This window comes from Heptranchias perlo, chromosome 3 (genome assembly GCF_035084215.1).
Source record: "Heptranchias perlo isolate sHepPer1 chromosome 3, sHepPer1.hap1, whole genome shotgun sequence".
Lineage (NCBI taxonomy): Eukaryota > Metazoa > Chordata > Chondrichthyes > Hexanchiformes > Hexanchidae > Heptranchias > Heptranchias perlo.
This window is the reverse complement of record NC_090327.1, coordinates 12139365-12159521: the sequence shown is the minus strand read 5'-3', so window position 1 is coordinate 12159521 and position 20157 is coordinate 12139365. Positions and strand designations below refer to the sequence as shown.

The window sequence follows — 20157 nt, the reverse complement described above, 5'->3', positions numbered from 1 at the left end:
GAAGATCTATTATGCACCATATGCACTATTACCCACCAAATCCATTATACAGCAATACCCCAGGCACAGCAACGAAGACAAATAATATAAACTTAATTTAATACTCCTTGCGCTGTGAAAGAAAGAATGGCTTGCATTTATATAACGCCTTTTAGGACCTCAGGACTCCCCAAAGCACTTTACGGCCAATTAAATACTTTTGAAGTATAGTCACTGTTGTACTGTAGGAAACGCAGCAGTCAATTTGCACTCAGCAAGGTCCCGCAAACAACAGTCAGATAATGACCAGATAATCTTTTTTTTAATAGATGTTTGTTGACGATAGATAAGAGCAGATCAGTGCTAGTGAGCATGTCCTGTCCAATAATTATTAGATGAGAACATAAGAAATAGGAGCAGGAGTAGGCCATCCGGCCCCTCGAGCCTGCTGCGCCATTCAACAAGGTCATGGCTGATCTTCTACCTCAACGCCATTTTCCTGCACTATCCTCATATCCCTTGATGCCTTTAATATCTAAAAATATATCAATCTCTGTTTTGAATGTACTCAATGACTGAGCCTCTACCAGCCCTCTGGGGTAGAGAATTCCAAAGATTCACCACCCTCTGAGTGAAGAAATTTCTCCTCATCTCAGTCCTAATTGCCCTACCCTTTATTCTGAGACTGTGACCCCTGGTTCTAGACTCCCCAGCCAGGGGAAACATCCTCCCTGTATCTACCCTGTCGAGCCCTGTAAGAATTTTGTATGTTTCAATGAGATCACCTCTCATTCTTCTAAATGCTAGAGAATACAGGCCTAGTCTACTCAATCTCTCCTCATATGACAATCCTGCCATCCCAGGAATCAGTCTGGTGAACCTTTGTTGCACTCCCTTTTATGGCAAGTATATCCTTTCTTAAGTAAGGAGACCAAAATTGTACACAATACTCCAGGTGCAGTCTCACCAAGGCCCTATATAATTGCAGTAAGACATCTTTACTCCTGTACTCAAATCCTCTTGTAATAAAGGCCAACATACCGTTTGCCTTCCTAATTGCTTGCTGCACCTGCATATTTGCTTTCAGTGACTCATGTAGAAGGACACTCAGGTCCCTTTGAACATTATCATTTCCCAATCTCTTACCATTTAAAAAATACTTTGCATTTCTGTTTTTCCTACCAAAGTGGATAACTTCACATTTTTCCACATTATATTCCATTTGCCGTGTTCTTGCCCACTCACTTAGCCTGTCTATATCCCCTTGAAGCCGCTTTGCATCCTCCTCACAACTCACATTCCCACCTAGTTTTGTGTCATCAGCAAACTTGGAAATATTACATTTGGTCCTCTCATCCAAATCATTGATATATATTGTGAATAGCTGGGGCCCAGGCACTGATCCCTGCGGTACCCCACTAGTCACAGTCTGCCAACCGAAAAAGACCCATTTATTCCTACTCTCTATTTTCTGTCTGTTAACCAATTCTCAATCCATGCCAGTATATTAACCCCAATCCCATGTGCTCTAACTTTGTTCACCAACATCCTGTGTGGGACCTTATTGAAAGCCTTCGGAAAATCCAAATACATCACATCTATTGGTTCCCCCATACCTATTCTACTAGTTACATCCTGGAAGAACTCCAATAGGTTTGTCAAACATGATTTCCCTTTCATAAATCCATGTTGACTCTGCCAAATCCTATTATTATTATCTAAGTGTCCTGTTATCACATCCTTTATAATAGACTCTAGCATTTTCCCTACTACTGATGTCAGGCTAACAGGTCTGTAGTTCCCTGTTTTCTCTCTCCCTCATTTCTTAAATAGTGGGATTACATTTCCTACCCTCCAATCTGCAGGAACCATTCCAGAATCTATAGAATTCTGGAAGATGACAACCAATGAATCCACTATCTCTATAGCCTCCTCTTTCAAAACCCTGGGATGTAGATCATCAGGTCCTTGGGATTTATTGACTTTCAGTCCCATTAATTTCTCTCGTATTTTTTTACTAATACTAATTTCCTTCAACTCCTTATTCTTGCCAGACCCTTGGTTCTCTAGCATTTCTGGGAGGATTTTTGTGTCTTCTTCTGTGAAGACAGACAGAAAGTATTTGTTTAATTTCTCTGCCATTTACTTATTCCCCATTACAAATTCTCCTGTCTCTGTCTGTAAGGGACCCACATTTGCCTTTGCCAGTCTTTTCCTTTTTACACCTATAAAAGCTTTTACAGTCCGTTTTTATGTTTCTCACTAGTTTACTCTCATATTCTATTTTCCCTTTCTTTATGGCAGGAGGAATAGAAAAGCAGTATATTATTTAAATGGAGGGAGATTGCAGAACTCTGAGTTACAGAGGGATCTGGATGTCCTTGTACATGAATCACAAAAAGTTAGTATGCAGGTATAGCAAGTGATTAGGAAGGCAAATGGATTATTGTCATTTATTGCAAGGGGAATGGAATATAAAAGTAGAGCTGCTTTGCTACAGGGCATCGGTGAGACCGCATCTAGAATACTGTGTGCAGTTTTGGTCTCCTTATTTAAGAAATTGCTTTTGACGCGGTTCAGAGAATGTTCACTCAACTGATTCCTGGGATGAAGGGGTTATCTTATGAGGAAAGGTTGGACAAGTTGGGCCTGTATACATTGGAGTTTAGAAGAATGAGAGGTGACCTTATTGAAACATACGAGATCCTGAGGGGACTTGAAGGGGTAGATGCTGAGACGATGTTTCCTCTTGTGGGAGAGACTAAAACTAGGGGGCCACAGTTTAAAAATAAGGGGTCTCCCATTTAAGACGGAGATGAGGAGAAATTTTTTCTCTTGGAGGGTCGTGAGTCTGTGGAACTCCCTTCCCCAGAGAGCGGTGGAGGTAGGGTCATTGAATATTTTTAAGGCTGAGTTAGATAGATTCCTGATTAACAAGGGAGTCAAAGGTTATAGTAGGTAGATGGGAAAGTGGGGTTGAGGTCACAATCAGATCAGCCATGATCTTATCAAATGGCAGAGCAGGCTCGAGGGGCCGAATGGCCTACTCCTGCTCTTAATTCGTATGTTTATCAATTTCAGTGTCCTCCTTTGCTGAATTCCAAAATGCTCCCAATCCTCAGGCTGACTGCTTTTTCTGGCAACTTTATATGTCACTTTCTTTAATTTCTCTGGTTAGCCATGGTTGGACCACTTCTTCTGTTGGGTTTTTATGCCTTAAAGGAATATCTATTTGTTGCAAATTATGTATTAATTCTTTAAATGCTCACCATTGCCTGTCTACCGTCATACCTTTTAATGTAGTTCTCCAATCAACCACAGCTAACTTGCGCCTCATACCTTCGTAGTTTCCTTTGTTTAGATTTAAGACCCTTGTTTTGGATTGAACTACATCACTTTCAAACTTAATGAAGAATTCTATCATATTATGGTCACTCTTCCCTAAGGGCTCCTTTACAACAAGAGTATTAATTTACCCTTTCTCATTGCGCAATACCGGATCTAACATAGTCTGTTCCCTAGTTGGTTCTTCAACATACTGATCTAGAAAACCATCTTGTATACATTCCAGGAATTTGTCCTCCACAGTATTAGTGCTAATTTGGTTTGCTCAATCTATATGTAGATTAAAGTCCCCCATGATTACCGTATTACCCTTGTTACATGCACTTCTAATTTCCCACTTTATATCGTGCCCTACATTACAACTACTGTTTGGTGGCCTATAAACAACTCCCACCAATGTGTTCTGCCCCTTGCTGTTTCTTAACTCCGTCCAAACTGATTCTACCTCTGCCCAGTGCCATCTTATTCATCTCATGGCTATTCATGGGATATTGTTGACACAATATCCACAAAAATGTCCACAAAAAGCAGGACAAATCCAATCCAGCCAATTACCACCCCATCAGTCTATTCCCAATCATCAGCAAAGTGATGGAAGGTGTCATCGACAGTGCTATTAAGCGGCACTTACTCATCAATAACCTGCTCACTGATGTTCAGTTTGGGTTCTGTCAGTACCACTCGGCACCAGACCTCATTACAACCTTGGTCCAAACATGGACAAAAGAGCTGAATTCCAAAGGTGAGGTGAGATTGACTGCCCTTGACATCAAGGCAGCATTTGACCGAGTGTGGCATCAAGGAGCCCTAGTAAAATTGAAGTCAATAGGAATCAGGGGGAAAACTCTCCAATGGCTGGAGTCGTACCGAGCACAAAGGAAGATGGTAGTGGTTGTTGGAGGCCAATCATCTCAGCCCCAGGACATTGCTGCAGGAGTTCCTCAGGGCAGTGTCCTGGGCCCAACCATCTTCAGCTGCTTCCTCAATGACCTTTCCTCCATCATAAGGTCAGAAATGGGGATGTTCACTGATGATTGCACAGTGTTCAGTTCCATTCGCAACCCCTCAGATAATGAAGCAGTCCGTGCCCGCATGCAGCAAGACCTGGACAACATCCAGGCTTGGGCTGATAGATGGCGCGTAACAATCACGCCAGACAAATGCCAGGCAATGATCATCTCCAAAAAGAGAGAGTTTAACCACCTCCCCTTGACATTCAACGGCATTACCATCGCCGAATCCCCACCATCAACATCCTGGGGTCACGATTGACCAGAAACTAAACTGCACCAGCCCCACAGAAATACTGTGGCTACGAGAGCAGGTCAGAGGCTGGGTATTCTGCACCGAGTGACTCACCTCCTGACTCCCCAAAGTCTTTCCACAAGGCATAAGTCAGGAGTCTGATGGAATACTCTTCACTTGCCTGGATGAGTGCAGCTCCAACAATACTCAAGAAGCTCGCTATCATCCTGGACAAAGCAGCCCACTTGTTTGGCACCCCATCCACGCCCTAAACATCCACTCCCTTCACCACCGGCACACCTTGGCTGCAGTGTGTACCATCTACAAGATGCACTGCAGCAACTCGCCAAGGCTTCTTCGACAGCACCTCACAAACCCACAACCTCTACCACCTAGAAGGACAAGGGCAGCAGGCGCATGGGAAGAACACCACCTGCGCGTTCCCCTCAAAGTCACACACCATCCCAACTTGGAAATATATCGCCGTTCCTTCATCGTTGCTGGGTCAAAATCCTGGAACTCCCTTCCTAACAGCACTGTGGGAGAACCTTCACTACACGGACTGCAGTGGTTCAAGAAGGCAGCTCACCACCACCTTCTCAAGGGCAATTAGGGATGGGCAATAAATGCTGGCCTTGCCAGCGACGCCCACATCCCATGTATGAATTAAAAAAAAGATATCTGCCCTGTTGCAGCTTGACTTTGCTTCTGCACTGCTGTTATGCCACCTTAAATGAGAGGAGAATCACTAAAAGTTCCAGCATCAACAAGTAACATTCAGCCCCATAAAAGTTAATTTTATTATGGGGAAGGGGGATCCCCCTTCCCCATAATAAAATTAACTTTTATGGGGCTGAATGTTACTTGTTGATGTTCAAGGAGTGGCGATAATTGCACTTTATAGATGATCACTATTTTAAATTCATATGAACTGTAGTTCTCACCAAGTTTACAACAATCCACTGTTTAACCTCCTTTACTAATCACAATAACAGGGTGTAGCGGAATGCTTTTTGGAACAAGATATCTGCAGTAATGGAATTTATACAAACAAGGTTTCAACGTGGTTTAGATTGGTTCAGGAATTATACATTCATAATTAATGTCCATGTAGAGTGTGATATGATTTCTGTATATGGAACATCAGTCTTAAAGTGCTATATGCCATGTGCAGAACCATAGCAATCTAATTGATCTCAGTGGGGATAACTAAGATTTTCAGCTGCTTAAACAAAATCATTTTTTTTTTGGTGTAACAAGTTTAAAGCTGTAAAAGATTCTGGATAAATAGGCTCATGCACTGGAACGTCAAATCAGTCAATGTAGCGGTCGGGATAAAATTTCATTCTGTCAAGCTCTAACATTTCGTAAAATCATTCAGCTGCAGGTCACTGAAAAAACTCGACCATCTAATTAGTACCACAACAATTCCAAGTAATCTAATTGAGAGGAATGACAGATTTGTGACCACATTGGAATTACACAGGATATCTGAGATTGATAATGGCGCTCTGTGGTATCAAAATAAATCCACACGGTTTCCTGCAAGAAGCTTTAAATCTGCTGATCACTATACAGGACAAGAATGACGGTGGAGCTCTTTGCACAGTAAGAATAAAGCTGTTGAACCCCGCACAGTACAAATGTAGGTGTTGATCCTCCAAACAGAATGAATGAAGCTTTTGATCATCACACAGAAAGAACCATAGAAGTGTAGAGTCATAGAAATTTATACCTCAGAAGGAAGCCACTTGCCCCATCTTGCCTGTGCTGGCTCTCTGAAAGAGCCATTCACTTAGCACCATGTCTCTACCCCTTTCCCCATACACTTTAACATTTTTCTTTCTCAAATATTTATCCACTTCCATTTTAATGGCTATTAAAGATTCTAGTCCCATCACTGTTTGTGATAGAGCATTGATCACCTTAACAACCCTCTGTGTTAAAAGGACAATCTCCTAACTTCTCCCTTCATTCTTTGATGATGATCTTAAATTTCTGACTCACTGACCAGTTCAAATAATAATCCCGATTTCCCTTATCAAAACCACTCATAATTTCAAAGACTGCTTAATGCCAAAGATTGCAGAACTGTTGAGAAGGATTAGGAGGGATAACGCACCACAGTCACACTCACAGAGGATATATTTGTGGCTTTGATTAGCGCTGTATATATACCTTCCACCTTGCACCCTCCATAAACTTGAGCTCATCCAAAACTCTGCTGCCCGTATCCTAACTCGCACCAAGTCCCGTTCACCCATCACCCCTGAGCTCGCTGACCTACATTGGCTCCCGGTCCGTCAACGCCTCGATTTTAAAATTCTCATCCTCGTGTTCAAGTCCCTCTGTGGCCTCGCCCCTCCCTATCTCTGTAACCTCCTCCAGCCCTACAACCCCCCGAGATCTCTGCGCTCCTCCAATTCTTGCCTTTTGCGCATCCCCGATTTTCATGGCTCCACCGTTGGCGGCCGTGCCTTCAGCTGCCTAGGTTCTGAGGTCTGGAATTCCCTCCCTAAACCTCTCTGCCTCTCCACCCCTCTCTCCTCCTTTAAGACCCTCCTTAAAACCTGCCTCTTTGATCAAGCTTTCGGTCACCTGTCCTAACATCTCCTTATGTGGCTTGGTGTCAAATTTTGTTTGATAACGCACTTGTGAAGCCCCTAGGAACATTTTACTACGTTAAAAACGCCATATAAATTCAAGTTGTTGTTGTTTATGTCATGAAAAGTAACTGGTCAAGGATGAATAATGGATATAAAACATTGGATATTCTGGAATCTTATGCAGGTATCCTTTGGTGGGGGGAGGGTGGATGGGAGACTTTGCAGCATTATTCCTCAACAATTGAAATGCGTTGGATAAACTCCAAGGTATATCAGGCCGTGTATGACCTGTGGAAGGAGCGGACTTGATGCACTGAATGACTGTTTCTCCATTCTATGTTTCCTTACCCTATGTTATTCATGGTTCTTTACAAGTGTTTGGAAGCCTATGTTTGTCTAATGAAGATATCTTGAACTTCTGAATTGGTAAATTTGACTTGGAATGTGGTGCTTTTCCAGTCAGGCTTCAGGCCCAAAATCAATTCTGAGATTTTGCTGCAATTACAGATAATTCAGAGAATCAGTGCGACGGACAGAGATAAACCGCCAAATGGACATCACTTTTATTATTCCCTTGCTCCTGGGGCTGCAAATAACATGAACTTCACTGTGCAAGATAACAGAGGTACCTATTTATTTACTGCCGGATTAATGCTTGGGTCGGTTGTATTTTGCGGTTCATGACCTTTTTCTCACCCGCTTACCGCTGATTCTGAGCAAAAACCTCTGTGTCCGCTGGATATCAATTAAAGAGTAATTAGACCTCCGCAATAATTCATACGTATGGATTAGCTGTCAGGTCTCGAAACCTTGCTGCTTAAATCATCACAAATACCGAGATGAAAACAGAAGGTGGCCAATCATTTTACACAGCAACTTTGTAAATTCTACATTCATTTCTCTTAATCTGAACACTTTTGTACCGTCGTGGACTGATATTTCTGCAACTCTTGTGTTCTTACACAACTTGCTTCCAGCGTTATAACGTGATATCAGTCGGGTAGAGGTGACCTTACAGAAACAAAACAAGAAAAAAAAAATCGAGTAAGGTGGTTTAAAATAAAAACTCAATGTTTTATTTTCTAGCGGTTAGACAGAGCAATATAGCAAATTATTCTGTGAATCGGGTCGAAGAGACGTGACCTTTTTTCTTAATGTCACATATTTTACATTGTGATGTGACAGCGTGACAAAAATGCTTTTTGCTTTATTAATGGCTTTTCAATGCAAACATGTTGTTCGCAGTGGAACTGATCAGTCAAAGCATGAAAACGCTGGAGACCTGCGACACCCACACAACATGTCCTCATGTCATGAAATGATGGATGGTGACGGTGCTCTTCATAATTAAGTAGTAACATGCTCAAGGGCGTGCCTTGCTGCTGAAGACGACAGCCTTGAGACAGGATAGCAAAGACTAATTTTGTGCTGTCTATTTAAAGTAAAGCAAGTAAAGAAAGAAAGGAAATGTTTGATGGACACTGACTTTCATTTTAATAAGTCACATCTAATAGTTCATTCTATCGCGCCAAGTGACTGTAGCACTGAACTATGAGTTGCATTATTAAGCAAAGGGTCACCCACACTTGTATAGATCAATACATAATATGACATTCATATAATATTCACATGAATACAAAAGAAAATTCATAAATATATGTATATATATATATCTCTATAAAAAATATACATTTTACTGTCTAAAAACTAGAAGCCATAAGTTTCAGATAGTTACTAATAAATCCAATAGGGAATTCAGGAGAAATGTCTTTATCCAGAGAGTGGTGAGAATGTGGAACTCACTACCACAAGGAGTAGTTGAGGCTAATAGCATAGATGCCTTTAAGGGGAAGGAGAGAAGAGGAATAGAAGGATATGTTGATAGGATTAGATGAAGAGCAGTGGGAGGAGGCTCGTGTGGAGCATAGACCAGCTGGGCCGAATGGCCTGTTTCTGTGCTATACATTCCATGCAATTCCATGTAAAAATAACTTGATCACTTTTCCCCCCAAAATATTTAGATAACACAGCTTTGATCCTGACTCGCAGGACTGGTTTCAGCCGGCAGGACCAGGCTGTTTACTTCCTGCCCATCCTCATCGTGGACAACGGGACTCCATCGCTGAGCAGCACCAACACCCTCACTGTCCGAGTCTGTGGTTGTGATAATGATGGCGTTGCCCATTCATGCAATGCTGAAGCCTATGTTCTGCCCGCAGGCCTTAGTACTGGAGCTCTCATTGCCATACTGGCCTGTGTCCTGACACTACTTGGTGCGTAGCTATATCTTAATTCTTTTGCACTTGTACTACAAGGTATTGCTGATGTTTGAAATGGAACATTTGTTTGAGGAAAAAAAAAGACTAAATACCTCCAAGTTAGATCAAGTTTAGTGTTGACATCTTGCTCCGTAACTCCTTTCAGGAGCCATGTTAAAACTTTGTTGTAATGGACTATATTCAGGGAATATAGAGGACAAGGGAAATAATTGAACACCCGTGACCTCCTGAGTTGCACGTAAATAAAAATGAGTAAAGAATGGTAAATGCTCCTAATAACCTCTTTGTGTATATTTACAAATGAATCAAAGGGCTGCCTTCTGCCTGCAGGTTTCCTGGATCAGTCTGATTTACACTTTTTGGGTGGGCTCCCAGTGAGGATTTGTGCCAGTCAGTTTCCCTCAAGTGGGCACGAATAAAGGCGTCGCTGCCTTGGGGCAACTGGATCAGCGGTGTGTGGCCTGCTGCCTCGGGACACCTGAATCATGAAATGACGCCTAAAGTGCACTGGCTGAGTTCAATCTGCACTTGTTTGCAGGCCATTTGAAATTTAAAACCCACCTCCACTCTCATAGCAATATTGGGTCTGAGGAATTCACTGAGTAGAATGAATGACTTTTACATAAATGAGATGGAAATCATTGACAGGCTAATAAGGCTCGAAAACAAGTAAATCCCCAGGGTGTCCGTTGTTGCTATGGTGTTAACCATGGAAAATGTATTGTTTGATATCATTACTATTAATGCATATTTGATTACACCCATCCGTGTTTGTCAGGCTTATTCAATGGCCGCTTTCACTTCCAACAGAAAATTCCAGAAGCAACAGTGACCATTGCGGAGCTAACGGCATCGCTCCCCGGCCACTTAACTACTGAAAATCCACAGCTTATCATTGCTTCTGTTCACTTACTCATTTACTGTTTAATAAATCTCTTTGGGAGTTTACAGCTAAAGCCATAAGCTAGTTCTACCGCTGAGGCAGACGATAGGAACTTAGGAATTGTTAAACAAGGAAAGACCAAAGTCCAACGGTTTAACGTCTCATCCGAAAGGCGGCACCTCTGACAGAGCAGCACTCCCTCAGTACTGCACTGGAGTGTCGGCCTATATATATATGCCCAAGTCTCTGCAGCGGGACTTGAACCCACAATCTTCTGACTCAAGAGGTGAGAGTGCTACCGCTAAGCACGGCTGGTACATATTCTAACCTAAATCCCAACCTGAACTACAAATATCAGCATATTCATAACAGAGTGAATGCGGTAGTCGCATGATACAATGATAAGTGAGCTGTTGACTAATCATAGCAATCGATCTCTAATAATTAGTCTACAGCAGACCCAGACATGAGGTGGGGAAAACCACCAGTGGTGGAATGCTTTGGGAACCATAGGTTCAAAGTCACCTGCTTCTCCCAAGCACGCTACACTCACCATAAGTCATGTCTCAAATTACAGATGACTTTCACCACATTACTGCCATACCAGAGTTTCTTTTTAAACATTGTGCTTTTTGTTAGTTATCTAATTTCACACGATGGTTACATCTGACATTCTTTGAGTATTCGACGGATCAGTTAACACTTTTTTTTACTTGCTGCAAACGTGTTTTAAGTTTGTGCTACTTTAATCATTGGAAAAGGTAACCTGGTCCTACAGTGTCATACTATATTAGTGAACTTTGGTCAGATCCTAGCTTCCGCATTTGCTTTAGTTTCACTACTTATTTCAGCTTTAGATAAACTCGATCTTACTGAAGTTAAATAAAAGGAAGAACTTGCATTTATATAGTGCCTTTCACAACCTCCGGTGGTCCCAAAGCACCAAAGTGCTTTACTTTTTGAAGTGCAGTCACTGTAGCATCATAGAATCATAGAGTCATAGATTGATGCAGCACAGAAGGAGGCCATTCAATCCATCGTGTCTGTGCCGGCTCTTTGAAAGAGCTGTCCAATTAGTCCCACACCCCTGCTCTTTCCCATTGCCCTGCAAATTTTTCCCCTTCAATTATTTATCCAATTCCCTTTTGAAAGTTGCTATTGAAACAGGCAGAGCATTCCAAAATGTAGGAAATGCAGCAGCCAATTTGCGCACAGCAAGCTCCCACAAACGGCAACGAGATAATGATCAGATCGCCTGTTTTCGTGATGTTGGTTGAGGGCTAAATATCGGCCAGGACTCTTTTACGTCCACCTGAGAGAGCAGACGGGATCTCGGTTTAACGTCTCATCCGAAAGATAGCACCTCTGACAGTGCAGCACTCCCTCAGTACTGGACTGGAGTGTCAGCCTAGATTATGTGCTCAAGTCTCTGAGAGCAGGACTTGAACTCAGAGTCAGAGGTGAGAGTGCTACCATTAAGCCACGGCTGATGCATAATCTAACCTAAATCCCAAGTTGAATTTCAAATATCAGCATATTCATAACAGAATGAATGCGGTTCTGTATGAAAATGAAACAATTACAGAAATACTATTTATCAAACCATCCCCTCGGTTAGAGAGGAGGAAAATCAGCTAGGTTTCCCACTTCTGTTTGCTATTCAGTGATTCCAAATGGAAAGTGGACATGTTTGGACATCGAATAATGCCCCCTGAAAAACACAACTGTAATTAACTTTCCACAACAAGAGTCTTTACATAATACTGTGTAATGTGGTGGAATATTACTCATGTAACTTAGCATTCAGAGGAGAACAGTTAGGCAATCACAACTGCTTCTGTAATTCATGGTCAGATATCTGGCACTTTGGCTCACAATGCAATAGAAATGGTGAAGAAATGCAGAGTGCAGGAGCAATCATTCATCTTCACAAAACTCTTGCTGAAACGTTGATCATAAGAACATAAGAAATAGGAGCAGGAGTAGGCCATACGGTCCCTCGAGCCTGCATCGCCATTCAATAAGATCATGGCTAATCTTCGACTTCAACTCCACTTTCCCGCCCAATCCCCATTTCCCTTGATTGCCCTAGAGTCCAAAAATCTATCAATCTCAGCCTTGAACATATTCAACGACTCAGCATCCACAGCCCTCTGGGGTAGAGAATTCCAAAGATTCACAACCCTCTGAGTGATAAACTTCCTCCTCATCTCAGTCTTAAATGGACGATCCCTTATCCTGAGACTATGTTCTAGACTCTTCAGCCAGGGGAAACAACCTCTCAGCATCTACCCTGTCAAGCCCCCTCAGAGTCTTGTATATTTCAATGAGATAACCTCTCATTCTTTTAAACTTCAGAGAGTATAGGCCCATTCTACTCAACCTCGCCTCATAGGATAACCCTCTCACCCCAGGAATCAATCAATCGTTATGGACAAGCCTTCTATTGATGGCAAGAAAGTCATCCACTGCCTTTACTGTTTATATATCTGTACTAGAAAGGCTAACTGTACTTAAAGTAGATAAGTCACCCGGTCCGGATGGGATGCATCCTGGGTTGCTGAGGGAAGTATGGGTGGAAATTGCGGAGGTACTGGCCATAATCTTCCAAACATCCGTAGATACGGGGTGGTGCCAGAGGACTGGAGAATTGCAAATGCTACACCCTTGTTCAAAAAAGGGTGTAAGGATAAACCCAGCAACTACAGGCCAGTCAGTTTAACCTCAGTGGTGGGGAAACTTTTAGAAACAAGAATCTGGGACAGAATTAACAGTCACTTGGATGAGAGTGGATCGATTAAGGAAAGCCAGCAGGGATTTGTTAAAGGCAAATCGTGTTTAGCTAAATTGATAGAGTTTTTTGATGAGGTCATGGAGAGGGTAGATGAGGGCAATGCTGTTGATGTGGTGTATATGGACTTTCAAAAGGCATTTGATAAAGTGCCGTACGATAGGCTTATCATCAAGGTTGCAACCCTTGGAATAAAGGGGGCAGTAGCAACAAGGATACAGAATTGATTAAGGGACAGAAAACAAGAGTAGTGGTGAACAGATATTTTTGGACTTGAGGGAGGTGTACAGTGGTGTTCCCCAGAGGTCAGTGCTGGGACCGCTGCTTTTCTTGATATATATTAATGACTTGGACTTTTTAAAAATTCGTTCATGGGATGTGGGCGTCGCTGGCGAGGCCAGCATTTATTGCCCTTGAGAAGGTGGTGGTGAGCCGCCTTCTTGAACTGCTGCAGTCCGTGTGGTGAAGGTTCTCCCACAGTGCTGTTAAGAAGGGAGTTCCAGTATTTTGACCCAACGACGATGAAGGAACAGCGATATATTTCCAAGTCGGGATGGTGTGTGACTTGGAGGGGAACGTGCAGGTGGTGGTGTTCCCATGTGCCTGCTGCTCTTGTCCTTCTAGATGGTAGAGGTCGTGGGTTTGGGAGGTGCTGTCGAAGAAGCCTTGGTGAGTTGCTGCAGTGCATCCTGTGGATGGTACGCACTGCAGCCACATTGTGTCGGTGGTGAAGGGAGTGAATGTTTAGGTTGGTGGATGGGGTGCCAATCAAGCGGGCTGCTTTGTCCTGGATGTTTTCGAGCTTCTTGAGTTTTGTTGGAGCTGCACTCATCCAGGCAAGTGGAGAGTATTCCATCACGCTCCTGACTTGTGCCTTGTAGATGGTGGAAAGGCTCTGGGAGACAGAATGTGAGTCACTCGCTGCAGAATACCTGGCCTCTGACCTGCTCTTGTAGCCACAGTATTTATATGGCAGGTCCAGTTAAGTTTCTGGTCAATAGTGACCCCCAGGATGTTGATGGTGGGGGATTCGGCAATGGTGATACCATTGAATGTCAAGGGGAGGTGGTTAGACTCTCTCTTGTTGGAGATGGTCATTGCCTGGCACTTGTCTGGCGCGACTGTTACTTGCCACTTATCAGCCCAAGCCTGGATGTTGTCCAGGTCTTGCTGCATGCGGGCACGGACTGCTTCATTATCTGAGGGGTTGCAAATGGAACTGAACACTATGCAATCATCAGCGAACAACCCCATTTCTGACTTGGGTGTACAGGGTACAATTTCAAAATTTGCAGATGACACAAAACTTGGAAGGGTAGTAAACAGTGAGGAGGATAGTGATAGACTGTAAGAGGATATAGACAAGCTGGTGGCATGGGCGGACATGTGGCAGATGAAATTTAATGCAGAAAAATGCAATTTGATACATTTTGGTAGGAAGAACTAGGAGAGGCAATATAAACTAGAAGGCACAACTCTAAAAGGGGTGCTGGAACAGAGATCTGGGGGTATATGTGCACAAATTGTTGAAGGTGGCAGGGCTGGTTGAGAAAATGGTTAAAAAAGCATAAGGGATCATGGGCTTTATAAATAGAGGCATAGAGTACAAAAGTATGAAAGTCATGATGAACCTTAAGAAAACACTGGTTTGGCCACAACTGGAGTATTGTGTTCAGTTCTGTTCACCACACTTCAGGAAAGATGTGAAGGCCTTAGAGAGGGTGCAGAAGAGATTTACTGGAATGATTCCAGGGATGAGGGACTTTAGTTACATGGATAGACTGGAGAAGCTGGGTTGTTCTCCTTGGAACAGAGACAGTTGCGAGGAGATTTGATAGATATGTTCAAAATCATGACGAGTCTAGACAGAGTAGATAGAGAAAAACTGTTGGCAGATGGGTCAAGAACCAGAGGACATAGATTTAAGGTGATTGGCAAAAGAACCAAAGGTGACATGAGGAAAAACTTTTTTATACAGAAAGTGGTTAGGATCTGGAATGCACTGCCTGAGGGGATGGTGGAGGCAGATTCAATCATGGCCTTCAAAATGGAACTGGATAAGTTCTTGAAAGCAAAAGGTTTGCAGGGCTACGGGTAAAGGGCAGGGTAGTGGGACTAGCTGGACTGCTCTCACACAGAGCCGGCACGGACTCGATGGGCCGAATGGCCTCCTTCCGTGCTGTAACCTTTCTATGATTCTGTGATTCTAACAAAATGATCCCAGGACAACCCACGTCCTCTCCTCATACGTTAGAGGACAGGTTGCATAGACTAGGCTTGTATTCCACTGAATGCCAAAGATTAAATGGTGATCTAATTGAGGTATTTAAGATGATTAAAGGATTTGATGGGGCTGATCGAGAGAAACTATTTCCTCTGGTGGGGAGTCCAGAACAAGGGGACATATCTTTAAAATTAGAGCTAGGCTGTTCAGGGGTGATGTCAGGAAGCACTTTGTTCTTCACACAAAGGGGAGTGGAAATCTGGAACTCTTTCCAATCACCCCCCCTCAAAATGCTGGGGGGTCAATTGAAAATTTCAAAACTGAGATAGATTTTTGTTAGGTAAGTGTATTTAGAGTTATGGAACCAAGGCGGGTAGATGGAGTTAAGATACAGATCAGCCATGATCTAATTGAATGGCGGAACAGGCTCGAAGGGCTGAATGGCCTACTCCTGTTCCTATGTTCTTATATATTTTGCTTTGGTGAGTCAGATTTTGAAAGCAACATTGATTGTTACTTTGTGTTGCAGTGCTTGTGCTGCTCATTGTGACGCTGAGAAGACGCAAGAAGGAGCCTTTGATATTTGACGAAGAGAAGGACGTCAGGGAGAATATAGTCAGGTACGATGATGAAGGAGGCGGCGAGGAGGACACAGAAGCTTTTGACATGGCCGCGCTGAGGAACCTCAATTTCATTCAAGAAGTAAAAACACGTAAGGATGTGACGCCTGAAATTCAGCTCTTTTCAAAAAAGGCCCACAAGATGTCTCCTGATAATATTATTTTCAGGGAATTCATTTGGGAGAGGATGAAAGGCGCAGACACCGATCCCTGTGCTCCTCCGTATGACTCTCTACAGACGTACGCATTCGAGGGGAACGGCTCAGTGGCAGAGTCGCTCAGCTCCTTAGAGTCCGTTACTTCAGCATCGGACCAGAATTACGATTACCTCAGTGACTGGGGACCTCGCTTCAAAAAGCTGGCAGACATGTATGGCAACTCTAAGGACAATATAAACTCTTAATTATGCAGCTCAGAAGATTGCACTGATTTTTTTTTAAGTCGCTGAACAGTTTGGAAAAGAAAATGTAAATACGAAACCATTTTTTAAGAGTCTTATTTTGCCTCTTCTTAGGTGGTACAGTTTCATCAGAATTCCCATGGAAAACACACAAGGCAACCAGATTGTTGAGCATTGCTTAACATTTTAATATGAAGGGATAGAATGACAGCAATGCTAGGTTACAAACATTATCTCTTCTGATTTGTACAGGAGAATTTATCTTATTTGATTTGTTACGCGTTGATATATTTATATTAGAAACCCCGTCACATTAGACCCAGTCTTTGTCCTGGGTCAGTATTTGGCATGGGAGTACATGCTGATTTTTCTCAACTCCAGAATATACGGATGAAATAAAGCATGAAAGAACCTAATTGTAGTAAATTAATGGAACATTTTTCATCTTCATGAGACACTTAAAATTGCAAGGAATAATTTTTACTGGATCATTATGCTTTCTGGGCTGTTTGTCCACTGCAGGCTGAAAGGGAAGAATGCTTGTAATTGTTTTTAAATGTCACAATTGGAAATCTCATCATAGGTCATAATCTGTGGGAAAAAATTCAGGTGCAGTTTTGTAGACAATCATTGCTCCATGTTTCAGTAGAGTTTCCTTCATTTGTACATATATGAATAATAAAAACGAGTTTTGTAATAGAATACTAAAACGTGTCATTTTGTTTAGTCATATAGTTTTCAATAAAAGAATGCAAATTAATATAGTATATGCACCTAGTTATGTAACATCAGTACTTTTTCATTTTAATTCATATTTTTCCCTCAATTTCTTTCCCTTGCCTACACCTGTCCCATCCTTACCATTTCACCGCCCCCCCCCAAGAACCATTTCCTCCAATCACCATAATTATTCCTTTAGCTGGAGGGGGAGGCGTAGAAACTATAGGATGAGCCAACTCACAAACGTCTCCACAATCGTAGAATCATACAGCGCAGAAGAAGGCCAATCGACCCATCGTGCCTGTGCTGGCTCTCTGAAAGCGCTATCCAATTAGTCCCACTCCCCCTTCTCTTTCGCCATAGCCCTGCAATTTTTTTCCCTTTTTAAGTCGAGATCCAATTCCCTCTTTGAAAGTTACTATTGAATCTGCTTCCACCACCCTTTCAAGCAGTGCATTCCAGATCATGAGAACTCGACCATAAACACACTTGTTATCAGCCTACATAAAGTACAGTTTCGGAAGGTTTTCCCGCCATACTTGAGAGTTCTGTCTCCGTACTGCACTGCGCTTAAGAACCTCGTCGTGAATTACTGACCTTGCATTAAAGGCCATCCCGAGCTCAGGTGGTCATTCGGGGTTGAGACTGGGGCACCATGACTTGTGTCTGGTTAGTGGTTCAACACTGAAAAAGTGCGGCAGCAGCCGCCAACACCGACCTATTTTACCAAGAAAACTCTTTTAGTTTCCATACAGTTTTGTTGGAAACATTGCTGGAAATTATAAGAATTACAGACTGAACGCACCATACAGCTTGATATCCTCACTGCCGGGATACGGTACTGTACTTTGCAATTCGTTCATAAAATGAAACCAGGTCAATCATTTTCATGAAATTCCAACCAACCTGCAGAGAATCTTTTTCTGGAACTTTGACACAGTCTCCATTGGTTTGTAAAACAAAGGTTCATCTTATAGAATATTGTTCTTTCATATTTTTAAAAGATATATATTTATTTACTTATCCACTGGTAAATTTTGTATCTGTTCAAGTAAGTGGTGACACTGCTGAAGAATACGATGTTCTCAACACAAAGTGTTCGCCAGGGACTTAGCCAGACTCAGAGCTTCTTACTGCAACACAATATAGTGTAGAAATCGCACTCCTTTTTTCTGCCCAGACTCTCTTCCCCCACCACCACGCCACAACTGCAATTTGGCATGTATCTGAGGGCATTCCCAAAATTCCTGCCGGATACACCTCCATACTGAGTGCAGGCGTGGGTGCTGCAAATGAGCCCCACCACTGAGGAATCATTGTGGGCCTGTCGGTGTTAGATGACACGAGGAATTTGCTGCTTCAGTACGCTGATGGTTAGGCTGGGTGGCTGCCCTGTTGCATTGCATAGTTGTGGGTACTCACCCCTAACATTCTAAGGACCCTGCCCATGGGATTTGAGATGGGGTCATGGGGGAAGCCAACGTGATGGGTGGTGGGCAGAGGTTCTGCCCCACTCCACTGCCATTGGCACGTTGCACCACCTGAAATTCTATACCAGTATCTTTAACTCAACATTAGAACGGTACTCCTGGCTTAATCGTTGTTATATTTTCTGTTTCCTTGGCTGCCTATAACTACTGCTGTCATGAGGACAAAATAAATCATGGAACACGATAAAGCCATTTGTCTCATCACGCTTGCTTCTTCTACAAGCCATAAAAAAAAATCTCCCTTTGGGGCCACCTCTGCTTCACAAGACAGGCTGCCCCAGAATTGTGCTATATTGCTGCATAATGGCCCATACGTAACATCTGGATCAGGGATGGCTCCATCCGTAGAAAGAAAGGATTTGCACCTTTCACAACTTCATGAATGTCCCAAAGCACTCTACAGCCAATGTAAAAGTACGGTACTTTTGAAGTGCAGTCACGGTTGTAAGAAACACGGCAGCTCATTTGCACACAGCAAGGTCCCACAAACAGCAATAGTGGCAATGACCAGATAATCTGTTTTTTAGTTGGCGTTTGAGGGTTAAATATTAGCCAGGTCACTGGGGGAACTTCCCTGCTCTTCTTTGAAATAATGCTAAGTGGTTGTTTATGTCCACCAGAGTGGGAAGACGGGGGCCTCAGTTTAACAGAAAGACAGCACTGTCTGACAGTGTAGTATTCCCTCAGGGATGCACTGGTCCATCAGCCTAGATTTTCGGCTGAAGTCCCTGAGAGTGGGGCTTGAACCCACCATTTACTAACTCAGAGGTAAGAGTGCTATCCACTGGGCCACAGCTGAGAACTGAATAATTGCTACAACATGAAACATCCCTTCTATTTTTTTTATTTGTTCATGGGATGTGGGCATCACTGGCAAGGCCAGCATTTGTTGCCCATCCCTAATTGCTCTTCAGAAGGTGGTGGTGAGCTGCCTTCTTGAATGGCTTCCTAGGCCATTTCAGAGGGCAATTAAGAATCAGCCACATTGCTGTGGGTCTGGAGTCACATATAGGCCAGCAGGTTTCCTTCCCTAAAGGATATCAGTGAACCAGATGGGTTTTTACGACAATCCAGTAGTTTCATGCACCATTACTGATACTAGTTTTTTTTATATTCCAGACTTTATTTAATTAATTGAATTTAAATTCCCCAGCTGCCATGGTGGGAGTTGAACTCGTGACCTCTGGATTATGAGTCTAGGCCTATTGGGTTACCAGTCTAGTAACATAACCACTATGCTACCGTTCCCTACGCTACTGGGTCCTTCCAAGCTACCACAAGAAACATCTGACACATCAGGCAGACTGTTGCGCAAACACGCAGCAGGAAATTGACAGCCATTATGTCCGCAAAGGGGGCAACACCTTCATCACTTCTCCCGTGGAAAGGAAACATCAGTTGGACACGATGGACAGCTTTCATTGGGCGGCAAGTCTTCTTTGATTATGAAGTGTCATGGATGTGGGCACCAATTTCATTGCCTTCATGAAAAAAAAAGGTTATCGCTCAACGTTCAGGTGGTATCTGAGGTCAGTGGTCGTTAGTCAGGAAATGTCCATGATGCCTTCGGTGTGC

The 20157-nt window shown here is 42.9% G+C and overlaps 1 protein-coding gene across 2 annotated transcripts in view; it reads left to right on the top strand.

Annotated features, from left to right (window-relative positions):
* Nucleotides 1-16375, top strand: part of LOC137305964 (cadherin-7-like) — a 94853-nt gene extending 78478 nt beyond the window's left edge. For both annotated transcript variants that reach the window (XM_067974941.1, XM_067974949.1), the window contains 3 exons: nt 7683-7800; nt 9197-9448; nt 15882-16375. In XM_067974941.1, coding sequence (XP_067831042.1) covers nt 7683-7800; nt 9197-9448; nt 15882-16375 — 864 coding nt within the window. The remainder of the gene's footprint in view (nt 1-7682; nt 7801-9196; nt 9449-15881) is intronic.
* The last annotated feature ends 3782 nt before the right edge of the window (nt 16376-20157 follow it).